This window comes from Triplophysa rosa, linkage group LG7, assembly GCF_024868665.1.
Source record: "Triplophysa rosa linkage group LG7, Trosa_1v2, whole genome shotgun sequence".
Classification (NCBI taxonomy): domain Eukaryota; kingdom Metazoa; phylum Chordata; class Actinopteri; order Cypriniformes; family Nemacheilidae; genus Triplophysa; species Triplophysa rosa.
This window is the reverse complement of record NC_079896.1, coordinates 21,608,361-21,630,078: the sequence shown is the minus strand read 5'-3', so window position 1 is coordinate 21,630,078 and position 21,718 is coordinate 21,608,361. Positions and strand designations below refer to the sequence as shown.

Sequence of the window (21,718 nt, the reverse complement as noted above, 5' to 3'; positions counted from 1 at the left end):
AGCTTGAGATCTCGAGTTTTAACAACCTTCCAAAATGTCTCCTTTTGTGACACAGATTTTTTTTATCAAAGACTACAGAAAACTACAGAAGAGTAAAAAAAGTGATGACAGAATTCTCATTTTGGGGTGAACTGTTGCTCTTAGATAATGTACAAAATATTTTACTAATACACCAAATATTACATTTAATGCTTTTAATGCTTTGAGCAGTTTACCCAAAAACGAAAATGATCTCATAATATAGGCTACCCTCATGCTGTCCCAGATGTATGCACCTTATTTTCTTCAGCTGAACACAAAATGTTTAATAAAAACATGGCTAACATCAAATGTTACTGATTCTTATGTGTCTCATGACTAGTATAATTGTCATGGTTCTGCCACAAGACCAAGAAAGACATGACATGATGAGGCAGAACCATGACGGAACCCCATGTTTCATGTGGAGGGAGGTAATTTTGGCCCTTTCGGCTTGCCATACTCTCTCCAGTCTCGTCTCTGTTTCTGCCCTCTCGTCTCCTCATTATTGCTCGTTATTGTTTCATGCCCGTCAGCTGTTTCCTCTTGATTTGTTCCCTTATTTAATGCCCTTGTGTTTTCTGTCTTGTGTCGGTTCATTTTGCCTTGTCTGTCCGTCGGTACACTCCCGGTCTGTATTGCTGTGTTGTCCAGTTTAGGTAGTTGTAGTTTATGTCTAGTATTGTATTTAGTCTTGTATAGTTTAGTGTAGTTAGTCTATGTTCCTGTTACCTCTTGTTTATTCCCTTGCTGTTTTGTTGTGTTACCCCCACGTGGGTTTATGTTTCATGTTTTGTATTTATAATTAAAGTCTGTTTGTTAACCCCTTACCCACTGTCTGCACTTGGGTCCTCTGTCCATGTTTCCCTCAGTGTCATGACAATAATATTTTATAAAAAATATTTATTGGTATGAAGCCATATTTAATTTTAGGGCTAACATGTTTTTTGTTTGTTTCAATTTCACTAAATTACCTCAAATGTTATCAAATTCATATAAGAAATTCATATACATACAAATGAAGCCATATACATCTGATGGCATGAGAGAGCAAATTATGAGTTAATTTTTATTTAGGGCTTAAAAGGAATAGTTCACCTAAAAAACAAAATTTTGTCATCTATTCCCCCTCATGTCATTCAAAACCTATACATAACAATTTTTTCGGAGGAACACAAAAGAAGATATTTTGAGAGATATTGTTTTGTCAATGACAATGGAAGTCAATGAGGGCCGATGTTGTTTGGTTACCAGTGTCCCGCAAAATGTCTACTTTTGTGTTCTGCAAAAGAAAGTAAGTCACACAGGTTTGGATTATCATGAGGGTGAGGAAATTATGAAAGATTTTTCATTTTTGGGTGAACTAGCCCCATAAGCATCACATTGTATCAGTAGTAATAGTGACATTTGGCTTCAGAAAAACATCCATCATTGAATAAACATTTACTATACTAATGTTGTTATTGCGTACTGCAACAAAAAATATTAAAAAGAAAAGTAACTAAACCACCAGCAACTGATGACATATGGCCAAATCTGATCAAAACAATCTGTTCTTGGCCAGCTCATCTTGTTTGCGTTTCAGTGTGGATCAGATTTAATTACTTCTCTCAGAAAACACAATGACATTAGCTCTGGCCAGAGCATGACAGATGTTTGCTCAATGTTTCAATTAAACATATTTTACGTCAGTAAAGTCAGGGGTGAAGATATTCACCAGAGTTCGTTTGCCAAGTTTAACAGAACGATCCTTGAGAGCATGTATTGCTTTGGAGTGTGCGTGCACTTGACTCGCGGTCCAGGCAGATGTTTTGATTTGTAAAAAGCTGGAGAACTGCCGGGATCTGGCCCAGCTGCCCTTGATGATGTCATTGAGCTCTTTAGTGGGAGGAAGTATCATTTTACACGCTCTGCTGACGACGCCCAATGCACATGACATATATCCACACAACCCAATCCTGACCCGGACCTCACGCACACACATGAACATTCTTACACACATGTGTGCATACTGTATTCACAGCAGAATTCCTGTTGACCTGTTTTACCGGCCTATTACAAATCACTCTGGTTTCATGTAATAGTAAGTCTTATATGGTTCAGACGGTTTGATGGGTTTAGATAGTTTAGTAAAAGTCTTACCTCCTGGACGAACAGGCTGCTGGCTCTCTTTTCTGCCCCATCTGGTACTGAAGAATACAGAGTTCTGCCCTGACGCTTCAAAGTGGAGATCTACACAGATGCATGTGGAAGTGTTCCAGATATAAGACACACACGAGAAAAAGCGTAACTTATAAGTGTAAATATTAACATTTCCTGTCGCAATAAAACAAATCAAGCTGAATTACAAACAAAAGCAGGTTTTATGTTTTTTAAAACTAGGATTTGGGTAATGTAGACATGTTTAGGTCTCTGGATTTGTCATTATAGAGAGGATCAGATGTGCCTTCCAAGACACACTGTATTGTGTAAATGAACATTATTCAATATTGTGTCAAATATTGTGTTCATTCATCATCCTGAACACACACAAATGCATGTATGGTCATAGGACCTGAGGCCTGAGATATGTAACATGAAAGGCAAACCATAGGCTCTTATTTACATTAGAATTTGCTCATTACAGCCAGTGAGATCTGAGCTCGTTGCATCTCCTATACTCATTGTAAAATTTTAAATAAGCAAACTACGCTTTCAAAATAATCTCCAGGAACTCATCCCTAACCAGTTTGGCAGTGGTGTAAAGTATTGGAGTAAATGTAATTAGTTACTGTACTTAAGTATCTTTTTGGCTACTTTGTACTGAGTATTAAAGATATTAGCAACTTTTACTCTCTACTTGACTACATTTTTGAACAAGTATATGTACTCTTTACTCCACTACATTTATAATGAATAATGCAATTACACACTACATTTTGCATGGCACCTATCTTTTTTGCAGCAGTTTATTTTTGCTCCAGAAGAATTAATATTGCCATTTAAAGGGCATTGAAGGTACTTCCTGTGAATTTTGCCCTTACTTCTTTATGTGAATACGAGTGCATTATCAGGTAGTTGACAATCGCTGGCTTTGACTTTTTAATTTTACCTAACATTATTTTATTTATCCGTTATATTGAAGAGACCTTTTTGAAGAATGTTGGCTTACTTATGAGCACTTGAGCTTAAATGAGACTTGGGTGTTTGTAATAGATGTAGGTTATGGTGTCGACCATGATTTGTTGCAATTTTGAGGTGTTCAGTCTTATTATGATTTAAGAAAATAAATGCGATTGCTCTCCTCACGAATCGACTGTTTCTAGTTTTTCACTGACGTGTCTCTTAAGTGTTGAGGACTAGTGCTGCTTTGAGCCTACATTCAGTATGAGTAAAATACTCAAGTACTGTTAAAATCAGATACTCAAAGACTTTTACTGAAGTCGTTTTGGAATTGGTGACTTGCAACTTGTAATGGAGTAATTTTCACTGCAAGGTATCTGTACTTTTACTTAAGTATGGTTTTCAGGTACTCTTTACACCTCTGCAGTTTGGGACGTTGGATTCCAAAGTTAGTTTAGAAGGCATGACTGAAGTGGGCATGACTTCAGACACGGTTGGAGCGTTGTATGAGACAGTGTGTGTGTTACGCACTGTTGCTTCTGGCAATGGAGATGGAGATATAGCCTTGTGTGTGTGTGTGCGTGGACATGTTTTTATATCCCGGTGGGGACCTAAACCTGAATGCACACCAACACATGGGGACTCGTGTCACCGTGGGCAAAAAAGCTTATAAATTGTACAGAACAATATTTTTTAAAAATCTAAAAATGCAAAACATTTTCTATGATCTTTAGGTTTAGGGATAGGGGTAGGGGATAAAATAAAACATTACGCCTATGGACTGTCCCCACGGAGATAGTACACCGTGTGTGCGTGTGTGTGTGCGTGCGTGCGTGCGTGTGTGTGTGTGTGTGCGTGTGCATGTGCGTGCGTGTTTTTTGGTGAGGATGGTTACTACTATTTGAAAACCTAAAAACAATTCATAATTAGTTTTACTTCATAATGTGAAACAAAATGTAAAAGGCAGGGTTTTGGTCAACCTATAAAATGTGCAGGTGTGTGTTACAGAAAGTACTTCAGTGTGTGGTATACAGCACTCTTGGGATATCTTGTGACGGCATACAATATATGTAATTTTACAAGTTTGCGTATTAAAATGATCGACATAAAAATGTACACATTTGATTTGATGTTTGTTTTTGGACGGTTTTTCAGAACACTTATTTTGTGTTTCTGTTCTCCATAAGCTATAGGTCCGGAACAATGATCTCTCCAGCACACACCCATTTCTAAAGGAAAACAAGTGGATGGCTCAATTCAGAGAAGCACATCTTGAGAGTTCCCCTGAGAGAATGTTACAGTAATGTTATAGAGGGGTTGTGTAATGGTTGTGATGGAAAATCTGGCTCGCATAAAGACGTCAGAAAACAGACGACTAACCAGTAAGTGTGTGTATGTCAAAGACAAACTCAACACACCCAATTGAGCACTGCAACAGCTAACATCTGTGCAGGTTCCCTTCATGCAGCTGTCAGAAATATTCTCAGAAACAACATTTTAATATTGAGGAAAGAATAGATGGGAACTGAGGGAGGAATAGATGGTTGGATTTTGAAAGTTGAACGGACAGTTAGGCAGACAAATGGGGGTTCTTACCTGAAAGTCATCAATAGGAAACTGCAGCATGTCCCGGAGGACATCACTGAGTATCTGTGTCTTTCTCTGGACGAGAACATTCTCATAATCCAGTGGCTCAATCACTTTTGGTTTTATCTAGAGACAAAACACACACACACAAATTCAGCAGGAGCAAAGTAGATGAACAGATCAAATGTTGCTCCATAGGGTTTCAAATCAACACCGTCATGAGTGACTTTCAAGGTTTCTGGAGGCATTGTTACTTTTATATCTTTAAAATGACTAAATCTTTTAAGGACCAAAATAATTTAGTTTGAGGGCCATATAGTTCTTATAATATATAGTAGTCATATAACTTTATTTATTTCATTTTTGTTCCAACTTAAAACCAGCCAATATTTTGGCATGTCACATTTATTTGTTTTTGTCTATTTTGTGTAAAAATTACATAATTTGTGCTAATAAAAACATTTTCATTAGCATTATTTAGCATTTTCATTAGCTTTTATACAAAGCGACTTGTAGTGCATTAGGTACAGTGTACACTTTATCAAAATCTGTATGATTCCTAGGGATAAAACCCATGTAACAGATTCCACTATTTAAAAAAAATAATTAAAAAAGTTATTGAGGAAGTTAACCTACAAGCCAAAACAGTTTGATTTATCAGTATGGGTCTGTTTCAGCTTAAATAAATGTTTTAGGAATGGGGTGTCAAATTCGAGTTTTGAAAGACAGTGTACCTGTTTCACGTCAAAAGAACAATATGATGTCCAGTTCGATCTCCCTTTAAGACATAATGTTCAATAAAAGCCCCAAAAGGTATCTGGTGCAGTCTCCTTTAGTCAATAAAAATACTTTTTATTTGTGGTACAATTTTTAAACACACAATATTCTGTGATGTGACGACGGTGTTCACTATTCAAAGACAAACCCATGCCTTTGTGCACAGATACTTCTGTTCATGAGTATGAGAGAGAGAGAGAGAGAGAGAGAGAGAGAGAGAGAGGGGGGGGGGGCATGAGAGAGTTGTGAATGAGTTTTGTGTTTTACTGTACCAGGCACAGTTCACACACATGGCTTTCTATTAGCCACATTATGATTGGCTAAGGTCAGTGTCAACTGTCTGACTCATCCAATAAAGATGGAGGAACGGAGGTCTCTGTTACAATGTCTATTGTGACTTCATAGCTTAACACAGACACACAGAGCTGAGCGGCAGAACTCTGATAAGATAAACAGAATGGTTCCCTCAGGGGGGTATGTTTCCTGTTCAACACACACTTTCATGAAGCTGTTTGCCACAACCTCTCTCAAGTGCTTAAAGAAGCAAGCAAACACAAACGAAACAATACACGTTTACAAGATATCTGTGTAAACACGGTTAACATTGTGACGTTAATCTCCAGCCTAATTCCTAGTTCTGAAGATAGAGGTATAGCAGACAATCATAGCATAGCATCATAGCAGACAATCAAATGAAATAAACAGAAGCGGGACAGTGAAGACTTTTAGAATACACAAAAATCTTTAGAAAAAAACCTTTCACAGAAATATTCTCAACAACCAAACTATTGAATTACAGGAAAAACCACAAAAATATGTTAAAAATATTTATAACATAACATTTTATATCTCAATTGTTTCTCCTAGTCAGCAATAATATTAAAAAGGGGAGCAAATATAAATTGATTTTTTTTCAGTAACACTTTATAATAATAAGATTGTATTTTTTTTTACATTAGTTAATGCATTAGTTAACATGAACTAAAAATGAACAATACTTCTACAGTATTTATTCATTTTAGCTAATCTGCAGCTATAGATTATTTTAGCAATCGAGTATTCTACTGATTTTCCATCGATTAATCGGGTATTCGGATAATAAGTACTTTTTCTTTATTAAAGAGCACTACTAAATATACAAGAGAAAATAAGACAGGTCTCTTAAAATGAACAACTAATTTGTTTCCTTTTTAGAAAAATTAACACATTTATTGCTGAAATTGCATACATTAATATCTGTGAAAACTAACTTAGTACATTCCATTGCCACATTACATTCAAAATGCAATATAGGCCTAACACAAATGTATAAATAAGAAACATTAATAAAAATAGAAAGAATAATTTCAAAGGTAAACAACTAACTTCAGCTTATGCATGATGCATTTAGTTTATCTAAATTAGTTTTAGTTAATTTTTTTACTATTAAATAGTAATATATTTGTCCACATAAAAATACAGTTAACCGGACCTTTATTTTGGCAGGTCGTCGGAAGACGCTTATTTTTTAGTGTTAGCTTCACTCAATAAAATGTTCTGAAATTAACTCTCAGAGCAACTCTGGAGATGAAGTTCATGTCCTCATAAAGTGCAGTTCATTCACTCAGACACGCAGAACAGCCAGATGGCATGTGTAAATAGAATAATTCGGCATCCACTAACGTTAGTCCGAATCTAGTTTTATGTACTCAATGCAGCCGGAAAACAAGTTTCACTCGCAAAATAGACTAAAACTAAGTAAAATAGCAGTTCACCATTTCAATAAGCTATCAGTTATTTATCAGCATGAGAAACACGTGTGAGCGTGTGAACAGACTAAAATTCGTGTCTCACGGTGAATGCGAGAGACTTGAGAGCCCTGTAACATGAATAGAGTTTAGCGGGCTGTGCGTCAGTAATAACGGTCCGTGGGGAAACGCAGTGCTCCGTGTGGACTGTAGTTAAATGGATTAAACGAGGCTTCGAGGCAACAAAAATGCCTCGATGATTTTTTGTATTCGAATTACTCGAGTTACTCGATCAATCGTTTCAGCCATCATTTCAGCATTTACTTTACTTTTTTTACTGTAAGATCAAAAATGTTAACTGTTTACATAAGGTAGGCTAATACACAATGAACTAACCTGAACAATTGTATTGACACTATAGCTAGCATTAACAAACATTAAATGTTTTAACAAATGCAACCTTTTTGTAAAAAGTTTTTCCTTAAATTCCTCCTGAAAACAACAATAAATCTCTATAATGTCACAAAATCAGATTTGCCTGTGTGCGCGCGCGTGTCTATGAGCATGTGTAGAGAATTTCTTGGCCGTACTCCACTTATTGCATGTGTTGATGGGGACTCCCTGCTGAGGAATGTGCTCTGAATCTACATCGCTACATTTCTATGCTTTCCTAGCTAAATTCATGTCATACATAATCAACGTCACATGAATCTATCAATCTATCAATCAATCAATCAATCAAGTCTGTTCTACCAAACAGTTTACTTAAAAACTCAGGTGAATATCAAAAGTTTCGTTATGTGTACCAAAGACAATCTGCTGAAAACAATTCCAAACTCAAACAGACACTCCAAAGCACCAGAACCAGCCAGCAGCAGAAATTTGCATGTGCTCTCGGAATCATCATATTTCCTTCATCATGTACCTCAACTGGTATAGCATGATGTAAACAACAACAAGATCACAGGTTTTATTCCTAAAGATAGCACATACTAATAACACAGAATAAAATAATTGTAAGTCTCTTTGGATAAAAGCATCAGCCAAATGCATACATGTAAAGGATGTTAGTTTCTACCAGAAGGAAATATTCAGACCTCAACTCTCTGTAATAAAAAAAAGATCAATAATCTGGGAACCAAAACAGCCAACCTGAAAACAGTTCCTATAGGCTAGGTCACTCAGCATAGCCAACAACATTGTTTAATGAATAGGAACTTGCCAACACACATTCACGCACGCACACAAACACAAACATTTTTGTATATGTGTGCGCAATTTGGAAGATCTGGAAGCACATCCTGACACTTCTGGCACACTCATTTGCACTCACACATGTTCATGTGTGCACGACTGCAGAATGTGTTGAGTCAAATGTCAAGCTGGAAGAGCAAAGGAAGAGAAGAAAGGGAATCTCATTAAACCGCTTCACTCCCTTTAGGTCGAGGGAGGATCTTAAGGTGGGAGCAGACGTCCCTTGCTGTTTAACTAGACTGTAAATCTTTGTACCCCTTTGGTCTGATTTGCTACAGACATGAACACACACGGTTGTATAGACACAAATGCACACAACTATATGCTGTAATTCAATAAAAAAGAAGTTTTAAAAGAAAAAAACATTGAAAAATAAATGGAGGGGTGTGCATCAATACAGGTGCAACAGTCCATGATGGAAGCATGTAAAAACATACAGGACTCTCTCTCTCGGATATTTGCATATACACATAAATATTTGCATCCTCTCAGTAAATTTGTTTTTACTTGTTGGGTTAATGTCACGAAACTGTCAAGAATATGACCAGTTATTATTTTACTCCAAAATAAAAAAATAATAAGAGGTTATATATTGCATAGTGAAATGAAACCAATGTTTAAGACCTTTTATGTGATATAGAAATATTGACGTTTTGTCATGACGACTTTTTCCTCCACACCCACCCACATTCTGGTTATGCAAAATAATCACATCCTCATCACTGTAAAGCAAAAACTATATGACAAATTCTGAAGTGAACTACTCCTTTGAATATGGTAAAATGCTAGTTTTTGTTGTACTGACTGAAACTTATATTGATTTGAAGTGTAAAAGTTCATGTTTACAGTACAAACTGTATCAGAGAATTGAATTGCTATTGAGAATAATGAGAGTACGAAAAAACTCAAAGTGAACTCAAAAACATATTACGGTACAAAACATTCAGCTGAGAATTATGCGTAGAAATATGCAGAACTCAATACTAAACTGTTATTTGTGCCTCAAATGACTTACCCCTATGGGTGCCGATGTTTCCCCCTCTACCTCCATCTCCCCCAGACTCCTACCCTGCTGTGGAATGTCACACACTGCATCCTTACGGGCGGCTCGTCCAGCCCTGCCTTGCATGATCCACGACCCCCTTCCTTCAGAAGAACCGTGAGCTAAACCTCAAAGTCACTTTACTACCAGGCTCCGTCTATTTCGGCACTTTAAATGCAAACTTTCACTGGAGTTCTGCTTTTGCCTGCACACCCCGAGGGGATTCCCTGTTTTCTGCTTTCCTCCCAGCTGACTCTCTCTTTCTGGTGTTTCACTCTTCTCTGCTGCTGAGCTTTACCATGTGGAGTTCTCAAGAGTGTTTATCAGTTCAGACACTCCCTCTCTCTTTCTCTCCCTCTCTTTCGTGTCAGAGGCAAAGACCACTCCTTCCTACAGCTGTTCTGGTATGGGGGAATTTGTGCGTCCGCTATTGTTATTGTATTATGTCACACTCATCTGTCCTCCCTCTGTGCTGAAACAGAGATCTTAACTGTCTGCTTCACCTGCCAGAGAAAAACAGACGAAAGCTCATGAGACGAACAAATGTGAAGCGAATAAATGAAGAGATGGAAAGCAGTGGAAAGTTCCCCTTTTTGTGACTGGGTTTTGCCAAAAGAATGACAAAGTTGCTAAAGAGATTAGTTGTATTACAGATGCAGAAAGATGAATGTATTACAGAAGAGATTGATAAGGGTACATTTGTTTTAGAAATTTGCCAGATTTGTAGTGGATTCAAGCTATGAAGTAGATTTTACACACTATTACACACCATGTAATACACTCTTAAAAATAGATGTACTACAGAAGGTTCTTCACAGCGATGGCACAGAAGAACCATTCAGTCAAAGGTTTTTGAAAGGTTTTATAAATGTTCAATGTTCTTTATTGAACCATACAATATGGAACAAAAAATGGTTCTTCCATTGTAAAAAAATGTCTTGTTTTTAAATGGACAGCCCACCCAAAAATGAAAATTCTATCATGAATTACTTACCATCAAGTTGTTCCAAACCTGTATACATTTCTTTGTTTGGTTGAACACAACGATATGGAAAAATTATCTGGAAAAATGAAAGCAACTGAGATTTCTGGGGCACCATTGATTGCCATAGTAGAACAAAATATTGTACATTTTTCTTTGTTGTAAACACAATATTTTGAAGAATTTAGGAAAACAAGCAGTTCTGGGGCATCTTTGACTACCATTTTTTGACTACCCCAGAAATCTCAGTTGCTGACATTCTTCTAAATATCTTTCTTTGTGTTCAACAGAACAAAGAAATGTATACAGGTTTGGAACTACTTGAGGTTGAGTAATTTATGACAGAACTTAAATTTTTGGGTGGAGTATCCCTTTAAGTACCATCAACTTAGCTTTACAAGTCATTGCAACTTACTATTTTAAGTGTTGGCCAGTGGTGAGTTGATGTAACTTAAAAATAAGTTTAAAAAGCTTAATGTCTATGTGTTGAAGTAATGTAAAAAAAAGCTTAAATTACTAAGACAATTTGATTGTACTTTGAATGTAATTTTTTACAGTGCATATGGCATCATGTAGCACCTATATTTGTTAGAATGTATAGTAGTTGAGCTACAGGACAGACAGACAGAAACAAAAGTTAATAAACATGCAATGTGCATGACATGTATAGAACATGACATGTATAGAACTTTGTATATGAATTTACCAATTTTATCAAATCTGCCCAATTTTTCATGGGTCTAGACAATGGGACTAGATATCTAGGGACTAGACAATTTCATGTGGCCTTGGATAAAGAATGACAAAGCAAACTGTTTGATGTCATACAGAATTTGGGTGATGTTGTGTGTGATGCTGTGTCTGTTTGTCTATTTTACTCCATATGGAGTTCTTTCTTAAGAAGAAAATATTAATAGTAATATTAGAAATAACTCACTTTCTGCAAAGCACATTCATAAAGCAGAATCAGACAAACACAGATACACAACGACTGATCGTCTTTTCTGCTCTTCTCCACTGGCGTATATGTACAGTAAAAGGTCAGGCAACAGTCCAAAATGGCCTACACTTGGCATTCATTTATATTCAGACACCAAGCAAAAGCTTTGTGTACATAAAACCACATCTTAAAGGTCAAAGATAACTTTCAGAACAAGCAATATAATAGGCACAGTCAAAGATAACAGACATTAAAGGGATACTTCACCCAAAAATGAAAATTCTGTCATCATTTACTCACCTTCGAGTTGTTCAAAATCTGTATATTAAGTTAAGATATTTGGAAGAATGCTTATAACCAGACAGATTTTGCCCCCCATTGACTACCATAGTAGGAAAAAATACTTTATAATTTTTTTGTTCTGTTTAACACAAAAGAAGACATTTTGAAGAGTGTAGGACAGCAAACAGTTCTGGGGCACTTTTGACTACCATTATATTTGTTTCCTACTATGGGAGTCAATGGGGGGCAAAATCTGTCTGGTTATAAGCATTCTTCCAAATATCTTTCTCTGTGTTCATCAGAACAAAGAAATTGATACAGATTTGGAACAACTCAAAGGCGAGTAAATGATGACAGAATTTTCCTTTTTGGGTGAAGTATCCCTTTAACAAGATGCGCCACTGCCATTCTATGAATGGAGGGAATGCACGCTCAATATGGCTGCTTTAGTGGAAGAAGTCCCGCCTTCCAGTAAAAAGAGCCAATCGTCAATCAATACAGACTGATGACTCTCCAGAGTCTTGTGGAACATTTGCCAAGTGGTGCACATGCGCAGTAGCGAACTCGAGGAATATTTTCAGCGTGATTTCAGTTTAGGAAACAACAGTTATGGTACAACTATGATCAGGTTTAATTGTTGACCAGAAATATGTTATTAAATTTTGATTTTTGTCCAAATCCATCATTCAAATAGATAGGACTGTGTGACTGAAATAGCTGACAGAGACATTAGGCTAAATTGGTACACTCTACATCAGGGGTCTCCAACCTTTTTTCATTCGAGAGCTACTTTTTAAAAATGAAAGAGTTGAGAGTGAGAGTTACTCATGTTATACAATACTGTTAATGTTAAAATGTGCAAAAAGTGATACACACACTCAAATCATCTCGCCACGTTTTCTGTCCAAACCCAACAAAAGTTAGAGCACTATGCGCTTTTTGTTTTCATAAACATTGAAATTGAAATAAAAACATAAAAAATGATGGCCGGATTTTAAACTAACAAAAATACTCATAACATGTTACCTGTCATGTACTACATGTTCAAATAAAGTTTTGACCAAAAAACGTAAAAAAAAAGACAAACCTTACATTTCAGCCTTTAAATCATATATAAAAGGATGCGTTCTAATGATAAATTATATTTGATCTGCTCCATAACAGTTCTACATAAGCTAATAAATCTCAACACTTCGGATATTATGAAATTGTAAATACACTGTTTGACAACAGGTGGCGCATCTGCCCACCGTCATATTTTCAAACAAAATGAAACCTAATCTGAGTAATCTCGTGAGAGAGTGTCGGAGACCCCTGGTACACACTCTTGTCTTTTACACAGTAGAAAAACATGTTAGCTAATGCATTTGTTAACAAACGTTGTTGTAAAGCGTTTCAAAGTGATTTTATGTTTATGTAGCCGTGTTTATTGCAACCAATAAAATCTTATTCATGAGCAGCATTGATCAAATACACGAAAATTATCAATGCCCAAAACACAAACACCCTGTTTCCCACACCCTGAGCTATAACATCTTGCGTATGTTGCATAATCTCACTTTGACGCAATAAGTAGGAAAATTCCCAGTAGGGGTCAAGGCAGAAGGCCAGGGTGGAGACCACAAACCAGAAGCCCCCTCCTCACCGTCTACACCCAACCACAGTGGGAGTCTCACAGCTGGGCTGAACGTCAGCCAGCTGGTGCTGCATATCACTGATGACAACCTGAAGAGACTCTGAATTTGACACACCCTTCAGTGAAATCAGAGGCTACGAGAGAGCAGTGCATTATCTAGAGATGAGCTGAGAGCTTCAGATTAACAGCATGTGTGATATGTGATCTGGAAAAGTCAATGTTTTCTTCAGTATGGAACAAGGAAGGCTAACCTGTAATCAGGCCACAGTTATGCAGGCTTGCTAGAGATGGACCAGTGAGATCAATAAATGGGTGCAAAAGTGATGGAGCTTGTCTCTTTCCTTGTCTGCCTCTGTGAAAATGCTGTCGTGGTCTAACAGTTAGCAAAAAAATGTTCAACACGCTGAGTCGTGAGTCGTTACACTCATGTGTGTGACATGAGTTCACATCTGGCTTACAACTACGAATTGAAATGCAATAGCAAATTCAGCTTATGGGCATTTTCATGTTTTAGGTATTTCAAATACAATACAAAACAATGTTTTTGTGTTTTACTTCCCAAAATACAAAATGGTAACTGGTTGTCTGATTAATAAAGTGTTTTCTGTTCTTTTGAGATGCCAAGTGTGTGTGAAAAAAACAACTCAATGAACAATGAAAAGTCAATCGAACTCAAACCTTCTTTTGTGCATTAGAGTCCCTAGATATTCTCGAGATAATTGTACTGAAGATATAAAATGACAGATGTGAATGTTGAATATTGTTAAAAAATAATTATGAATGTGCGAAAGGTGTCACCAATAGGAAATGTTACCCCCTTTACATCTCACAAGTAGCGCAAAATGTAACTCGTCATTGTCAAAATGGCGACAGCATGCAACTAGGGATGTAACGATTACCGGTTTTATGACAAACCACGATAAAAACGTCCAACGGTTAGTAATATCATGTCATATTTTAGTTATCATTAAACCGTACCAACGGTAAATACTGTCCAGAGCCAGCCAAAGTTAGCAACAGTATAAAAGTTAGCAACGGTATAACGCAGGTTTTGTTCATTTATGTCAGGAGTGCAAAATAAACAAAATAATGTTATTGATATGAGACACATATTCATCCTCGTCTGCTCCCGTTTATTTGTCATACAGGGCTTTTAGCCCAAAAATGTGCAAATTGGGGAAAATATAGATATACTGAAACAAGTTTACTTCATATTTCTTTAGACAGACTGATGATTTTAAAGCTCCATTCAACTCTGTCTGTTTCTTTGGCGATCGCTCTTATGACTGCAGGTGTCTCTTGGGTACTAAAGTACACCCGATTACTCACGACCAGTGTTGGGTAAGTTACTCTGAAAAAGTAATTAATTACTAGTTACTAATTACACATTCAATAATGTAATTAGATTACTGTACAAGTTACTCTCTTCAAAAAGTATTGAATTACTTATTACTAATTACTTTCTATATCCTACATCAACCTTGATGAGTTAAGTGATTCAAGGATAGACATGAAACGGCTCTTTTAATTCATTCAAATAAATAATATAAAACTACATAAAGTATTATTATTAATTAAAATTGTGAGAATTATACATTAAAGCACGGATTTTAAAGTTAGACTTTGAATTTTGATGTCAATTCCTCTTCTGCACACACACATATTACACAAAGTATTTAGTTTAATTACATCAGAAGTATCTGTAATTAAATTACAGAAAAAATAAGAGTAATCCCTTACTTTACCTTTTCAAGGGGAAAGTAATTAAATTACAGTAACTAATTACTTAGTAACTAGTTAGACCCAACACTGCTCACGACACATGCAGACAGATGATTTTCTGATTTGTGTTGCGGTTAAATGAATGTCTGATTGACTTAAGGTTGTGTTCAACCTGAACAACAGAAACTTTTACCTAATGATCCCATTAAATGTTATTTATATGATGTTTATGACAACCAGAAGTGCTTTTAACAAGTCACATCAATGTAAAACGTTGTATCAGAACGTTTTGGATAATTCCAGCACATTGTTACAAAACCGCGATAATACCGATAATCTTGATAAATGTGTTCACTATAATCGTGATGTGAAATCTCTACATGCAACATCTATAAAATGATGATGGTTTGGTTTTCAGAAAATAGAATATAAAGTAAATACCATAAATTGTAAGGTCTTCATCACTTCAAGCAAGATTAATTAAATGTTAATTTAATAAAAGTAATTCACCAGGTGTGTATTTTTCTATCCCAGCGGTTCCCCCTTATGGTACGTGACGTGACAGAAAAATGAAAACAATTTTTTTTGATTGATTTAAATTTCGTTTTTTAACACTACCTCAAACTGTTTGATTAAAACAGTTAAATAAATGTAAAATGTATGTTATTTGTGCAATTTTGATCATGTTTTATGCAAAATGTTTATTTAAAATTGGACTCATAACTCGTATATGAGTAAGCAACAGTAGCAACATACTGCTACATTAATAATAATAATAATAACGATTATGACAATAATTATACATTTACATAAATAGTAATAAAATAATAATAATATAATACATTTTTATTACGGTATGTAATTTGCTATGTACTCGAGTAGGAATGTCCATTAAAGGTGTTACTTGATCCAAAAAGTTTTAGACCAACTGTTCTATCCAAATCATGCAAAAGAAAATCACCTTTTAAATATTATTTTAGAGCAAAAGTAAAATTATTGTCAAAATTTGGATTACGGTGTCAAATTGGAGATATCGCTTATCCCTACGCTATTCAGTTTATTTTGCATCATGCCCAGGCAAACTTCATAACCACTGCACGGGTTTAAAAGAGATACATAATACATAAACCTTCAGGCATACTTCCACACGCACACACTTGAAGAATCCTTCCTGTCAGCGCACTGCTACTTTCCAGAGTGCTGAGTAATACTATTAGAGGAAAGTCTGCAAATCTGCTCTACAATTCATGAGAAATAAATATAAATGCCCCTGCTGTAGCAAAGCACGCATTAAAACAACACTAATGAATGCAATTTCAAATAAAAACAAAATCAGCATAAATATTACCGATGATGCGGTTAGTGCAGGTGTGATTGACAGAGATTCTCTGCAACCGAGTGAATCTTCCTCCTCTGTTGTTTCTGAAGCCTCCAGCTCTGGTTTACACACATATCCACAGCTCCTGTACAGAACACGCCGCAGTCCTTCGAACAGGATTACACTCGCTGTGCAACCCATCGCACCCGGTCCCAAAAACATATACACACTCTTCTTTGATCAGATCAAAGTTGGTTCCTTTAGTTGGATTTTCGAAGTTCCTTCTCCGAGGCACGCGTCCGAAGTCCAGTGAGAACCAGCCCAGCTTTCAGATATTAAGCCCCACAAACCTCTCCGACCTGGGACACATCACTCAATCATCCGGCTTGAACCAGGATTACATCAGAAGGCAAAGGAGGAATCTTCCTCAAAGATGACAGCAGACTGACTTCATCCATTCAAATGAGAGCGATTCAAAGTAAGAAGCTTTCTAAAAGTGTGCGTTTTATCCGAAACAGTGCTAGGATAACAAGTCCTTTACGAGAAAGTGACTCTGCTCCGTTGAATCTAGGACACGAGGGAGAGAAGTGCTGAGGATTGAAGGAGTGTGTGGTGAGCTGCTTTCAGAATCAGTGCTGGGCGTCGACTTCTCCACATCCTAGAGATGCTGATCTGCTGATCTCTCTCTCTCTCGCTCTCTCTCGTGCCATGCTCACTGTCTGCTTCCTCTACAGCCCCCATCTCTCTCGTTCTCCTTTTAACATCGCCGTCTCTGTGCTTCTTGACCCATATCGTGCAGCACAGAAACATCTGAGCATCCATTCATGTTAACAATAACACACATGTAAACATGTTACACTTCATAAATCAGTTATTTAAAAGAATTCACCTGCATTTAAAAACTTATTTTATTATTTACTCAAACTTGTCTTTCCAAATCTATGTGACTTTCCATGTTTTGTGGAACACGCGAGGAAATGTTTTTAAGAATGTTATAGCTGCTTTACTTATAATGACAGTGAATGGGGACTGATGCTTTTAAGCTTCAGAAATGGAAATACGACATGAGTGTCATAAAAGTGGTTTTTTTGAGCAACTCAAAGAATCTGCTTGAGAATCTAGCTAAGAGAGAGAAAGTCATTCGGGTCTGGAATGACACAAGGGTGAATAAATAAAGAATTTTGGGGAAGGGTGAACTAATCCTTTGGTTTTTAAACTAATATACAGTATAAAAATAAAACAATAGTAAAAGAAATTGCTAAACTACACACATCAAGCTCGTAACAAATGACCTTACAGTACATTTTAGCTGAAATTAACACACATAAAAGCCCCTCTGTTACCCTGTGTATTAATATTTCATCAGGCACTGACACAGTCACCTACTTCAGAGAGTAAATGACTCAGACATATCAGGGATGACATGCTGCAAGGTCTCAAACAAACGTGACCGCATCTCGCGTCCCTATCTTACTCCAACAAAATATCACAGGACATTACGTCAAGCGCATGTAACCGTAGAGTAAATGTTCTGTATTTCTCTTCGATTGCACAATGCCTTCTAATATTAATAAATTATAGAGCTTGTACAGTTGTGTAAGTGCTCACCAATGTTAAGACTGATTTAACCCCGCTCTGAATCACCAGACATTATGACATTATATTTAGAACAGATTTATCAAAGCCTCCAATTTGAGTTTAATGCTGGTGTATGCAAGCTGAGTAACATTAACACTTAGGGGTTTTTGTTAAAGGACCCATTGCATGAAAGTCAATTTTTTTCTGTGTTTAAGTGCTATAATTGGATCCCCGGTGCATTTTGCAACCCAGAAAACATGAAAAACAAGATCCCAGTAACTTTGTTTTGGTAAGCCTTTCTCTGCAAGCATGTGAGAAATCGAGTCGTTCAGATTTCGCTCCTGATGTGACATTTTTCGCAGGCTCTTATTATAATATTACTGCCCCTTAATCTACACAATTTCACCCATTTCATTGTTGTTTTCACAAGCGACAGTGATGTACGTGACGCCATGGCTAAAGTTCATGGACAACATGCAATGTAGTCGCTGCACAGAGTCCTAACCTCGGAAGAGACAGGAGTGGATTTATTTTATTTTTAGTGGAAATCCCTCAGAAACCATAAGTAAAAACCTGCTTGTTTGCGCGAATCACTTCAAGCCGGAGTGCTTTATCAACCTGGGACAGTACAAGCAGGATTAGCTTCAAAGTTGTTCCTCAAGAAGGATCGAGAACAACTGAACGAGACAAAGCTGCCGATGTAAGTAAAATTTATCAACAGTCTGAATTGACGTACATGTACCGTATATATAGGAGGATAACGTTAGCATATGATAGCGAAGGGAGCTAAGTCAGTCAAGGGCTAAATAGAACATTCAAAGCCAGTGTTAAACTTATTCTATATTTATATGTTATTTGGCAAATGGGCACTTGGAGTTTAGCTGTATGTATAACAGGGGCGAACACTGCGGTTAGTTTCGTTTTAAACGTCTCAAATCATTCGTCCTTAGGCTGAAAAATCTGTCACAGCATACTAGTTATGCTATCACGTTGTGTGTGTAATGTTATAACTTGTCAACGACAAGCGCTAAAATCCACGTAATTCCGCTGAGATCTGCAGGTGCGCATTCCGTGGATTTTAGGCAAGCGTACACGCAAAACGTGAGCGCTGTTTGCAGTGACGGATTTTTTAGTCTACGGACGAATTATTTGAGACATTTAAAAAGAAACTAACCACAGAGGAGTTCAGGAAACATGATTTAGCTAAACCATTGCCATGGCAGTACTACACGTGTGTTGTGTTGACACACCGACGGAAGGGGGGTGGGGTGCGCTGTAACTCATTATCATTTAAAGAGACATGCACCAAAACAGGTTGCTGTGAGCATAGCTGCTTTTGACGAGGCAAAAAGGGTTTTGCTTACACAGCCATTGAGTGTCTTTAAGCAAAATATGTTCAGACATTTCATGAAGACCCTAATAAATCATACCAACTTGTTGAAAGTGCTCATTTAATGAGTCCTTTAAGTGCCACCACCAATGATGCTTTTGGCATTCTTTTGACTTCTTTTAAGGTGTGTGTGTCATTTTTTTGTCTTCAGAGGTGTATAAAGACCTTACAATGAGCTATTTATCATCATGTTGTTTCTACAGTAGCCCAAAACGGACAAACTCTACAGAGCGCGTTTCGTTATCGTTATCTCCTTCGGCAAAGAAGCGAAAACGTGACGACAGTTCTGTGTCAGCCGCCATAGTGCTTCTAAATGAAGTGGGAAGCGGTGAAGTGAGCCGTTGGTTGCAATTCGCAACCTCACCAATAGATGCCGCTAAATTTCATACACTGAACTTTTAAGAGTTAGACACACAACTTGTAAGGTCATCAAAATGGACCCGTCCCTCTTTTATAAGTTGATTGGATGTGTTGGTTTAGACTGATATGAAGATAAACAAAGATTTATGCACTCACTGTATGGGGTTTCATATTCTTATGAAGGTCTCTTTGACCAAGGAGAGACTGCGGGGAGCATAAGTGAAAGTGAAAGTGACCTATTAGTCAGATATGGTGACCCATACCCGAAATGTGACCTCTGCTTTTAACCCATCCAGAGAGTAGTGAACACACGCACACCCGGAGCAGTGGGCAGCTATCACTGCAGCGCCCGGGGAGCAAGTAGGGGTAAGGAGTAAATGTTTTTAAGAACAGACACATCCCGGCTCAACATCAAACGCTCTATATCACACCCACACACACACGACAGAATGTCAGTAAAAGATCAAAAGACCCCATTTTTCAAATAGCCCCTTCTTTAATGATTTTAAACATTCAAACTTTTCAAGAAGCAAAATGTGATTTAGTAAAATAAGATCAATACAAAACCTTTTCCTGAGGGAATGTACTGTATTGGGGGAAGAACATACAAAATATTAATATAATATAATATAAAAATAATATATAATTATAAAAAAAATAGTTCATCCAAAAATAAAAATTCTGTCATCATTTATTCATCCTCATGTTGTTCAAATCCTGTATATGACTCTTTCCTCTGTGGAACACAAAAATATATATTTTGAGAAATGGCTCAGTGTTTTTTTTTTGTCCATACAGTGGAAGTCAATGGGGTCCAGTGTGGTCTGGTTAAAAACATTCTTTAAAATATCTTCTTCTGTGTTCTGCAGAAGAAAGAAAGTCATAAAGGTTTGCATGTGTGAGTAAATGATGACAGCATTTTTTGGTGAACTATTCCACTGTAAATGGATGTTGACTAAAACGGACCTCATAAAAATAAAAAAGTCAAAGTTTAGATCCTAGTTCCCGTTTTAAACACATTTTACACAATGTTTTTAAACTCTGCACCTAAACTTAATAATAACAGTGTGATCTTTGCTGCTTTCATCTAATTCTTTTGAAAGTCTATTTCTAACATTTGTTTTTCGGAGTCTGTATTTTAATTGCTCCATTTTGGCTGCCTGGGGGCGAGTTTTGTGCGTATTGTTTTGGTTTGCGTCTGGATTTGATTTCGGAGCTGAACCGGGTCGTAGGGTTACTGACGTCAGAGGCCTGATGGTCCAAGAGGATCCGTCCAAAAGTGACGTAGCCTGTGCAGTTGCCATAGAGATAATGCAATATTGTAAATGAGTCTAAAAAAACTTGTTCATTTACAAGCGCAGATCCATAGAGTGTACACGCATATGGAAATAATTGCTGGCAGAAAAAAAAGAGAGAATTCGCAAGTTGAATAATTAAACAGCAGGTGTTTCGTGAGAGAAAATAAAGGCAAAAGTGGTATACAGAGAATGTGAGAATACAAAGAGGAAAGAGAACAGAATGTAAAAGTACATTAATGATTCAATGTACTTAAAAGTACAATGCAAGCTGAAAACATCAGCACATAATTAGCTCAAATCAATAATGTTTTAGACCGTCAATAGTCAGAAAGCTTTCTGTGTGCAAGCTGGGCTCTTCTGCCACCTACAGGCGAAAAAACAAAACGCCTTAAAATAAACATTGCTTTTCTCGTGCTACACATACACTAATGATATATGCTTCAAAACCACGGTACATTTTATATCAGAGTTCATCTAAAAATGAAAACAAAAACCCATACGACTTTCTTCTGTGGAACACAAGATGTCAATTCCTGAAGAATGCTGACGCTCAATGAAAGTAAATGAGAACTGCAGCTGTCTATCACAAACATTCTGCCCAACATCTTTTCATTTTGTGTGTATAATGAGAGTTATAGAAAAACTTTTAATGTCCATTTCTCAGAATGTCACACTTGGGAATTCTACATCATAGACCACATAGGG

General features: G+C 36.8%; 1 protein-coding gene across 1 annotated transcript in view; it reads right to left on the bottom strand.

The window, feature by feature from the left end:
• Positions 1 to 21,718, bottom strand: part of dock9b (dedicator of cytokinesis 9b) — a 76,357-nt gene that overhangs the window by 42,798 nt on the left and 11,841 nt on the right. The window contains exons 2-3 of the mRNA XM_057339083.1: positions 4,717 to 4,833; positions 2,161 to 2,250 (exon numbers count right to left, since the gene is read on the bottom strand). Coding sequence (XP_057195066.1) covers positions 2,161 to 2,250; positions 4,717 to 4,833 — 207 coding nt within the window. The remainder of the gene's footprint in view (positions 1 to 2,160; positions 2,251 to 4,716; positions 4,834 to 21,718) is intronic.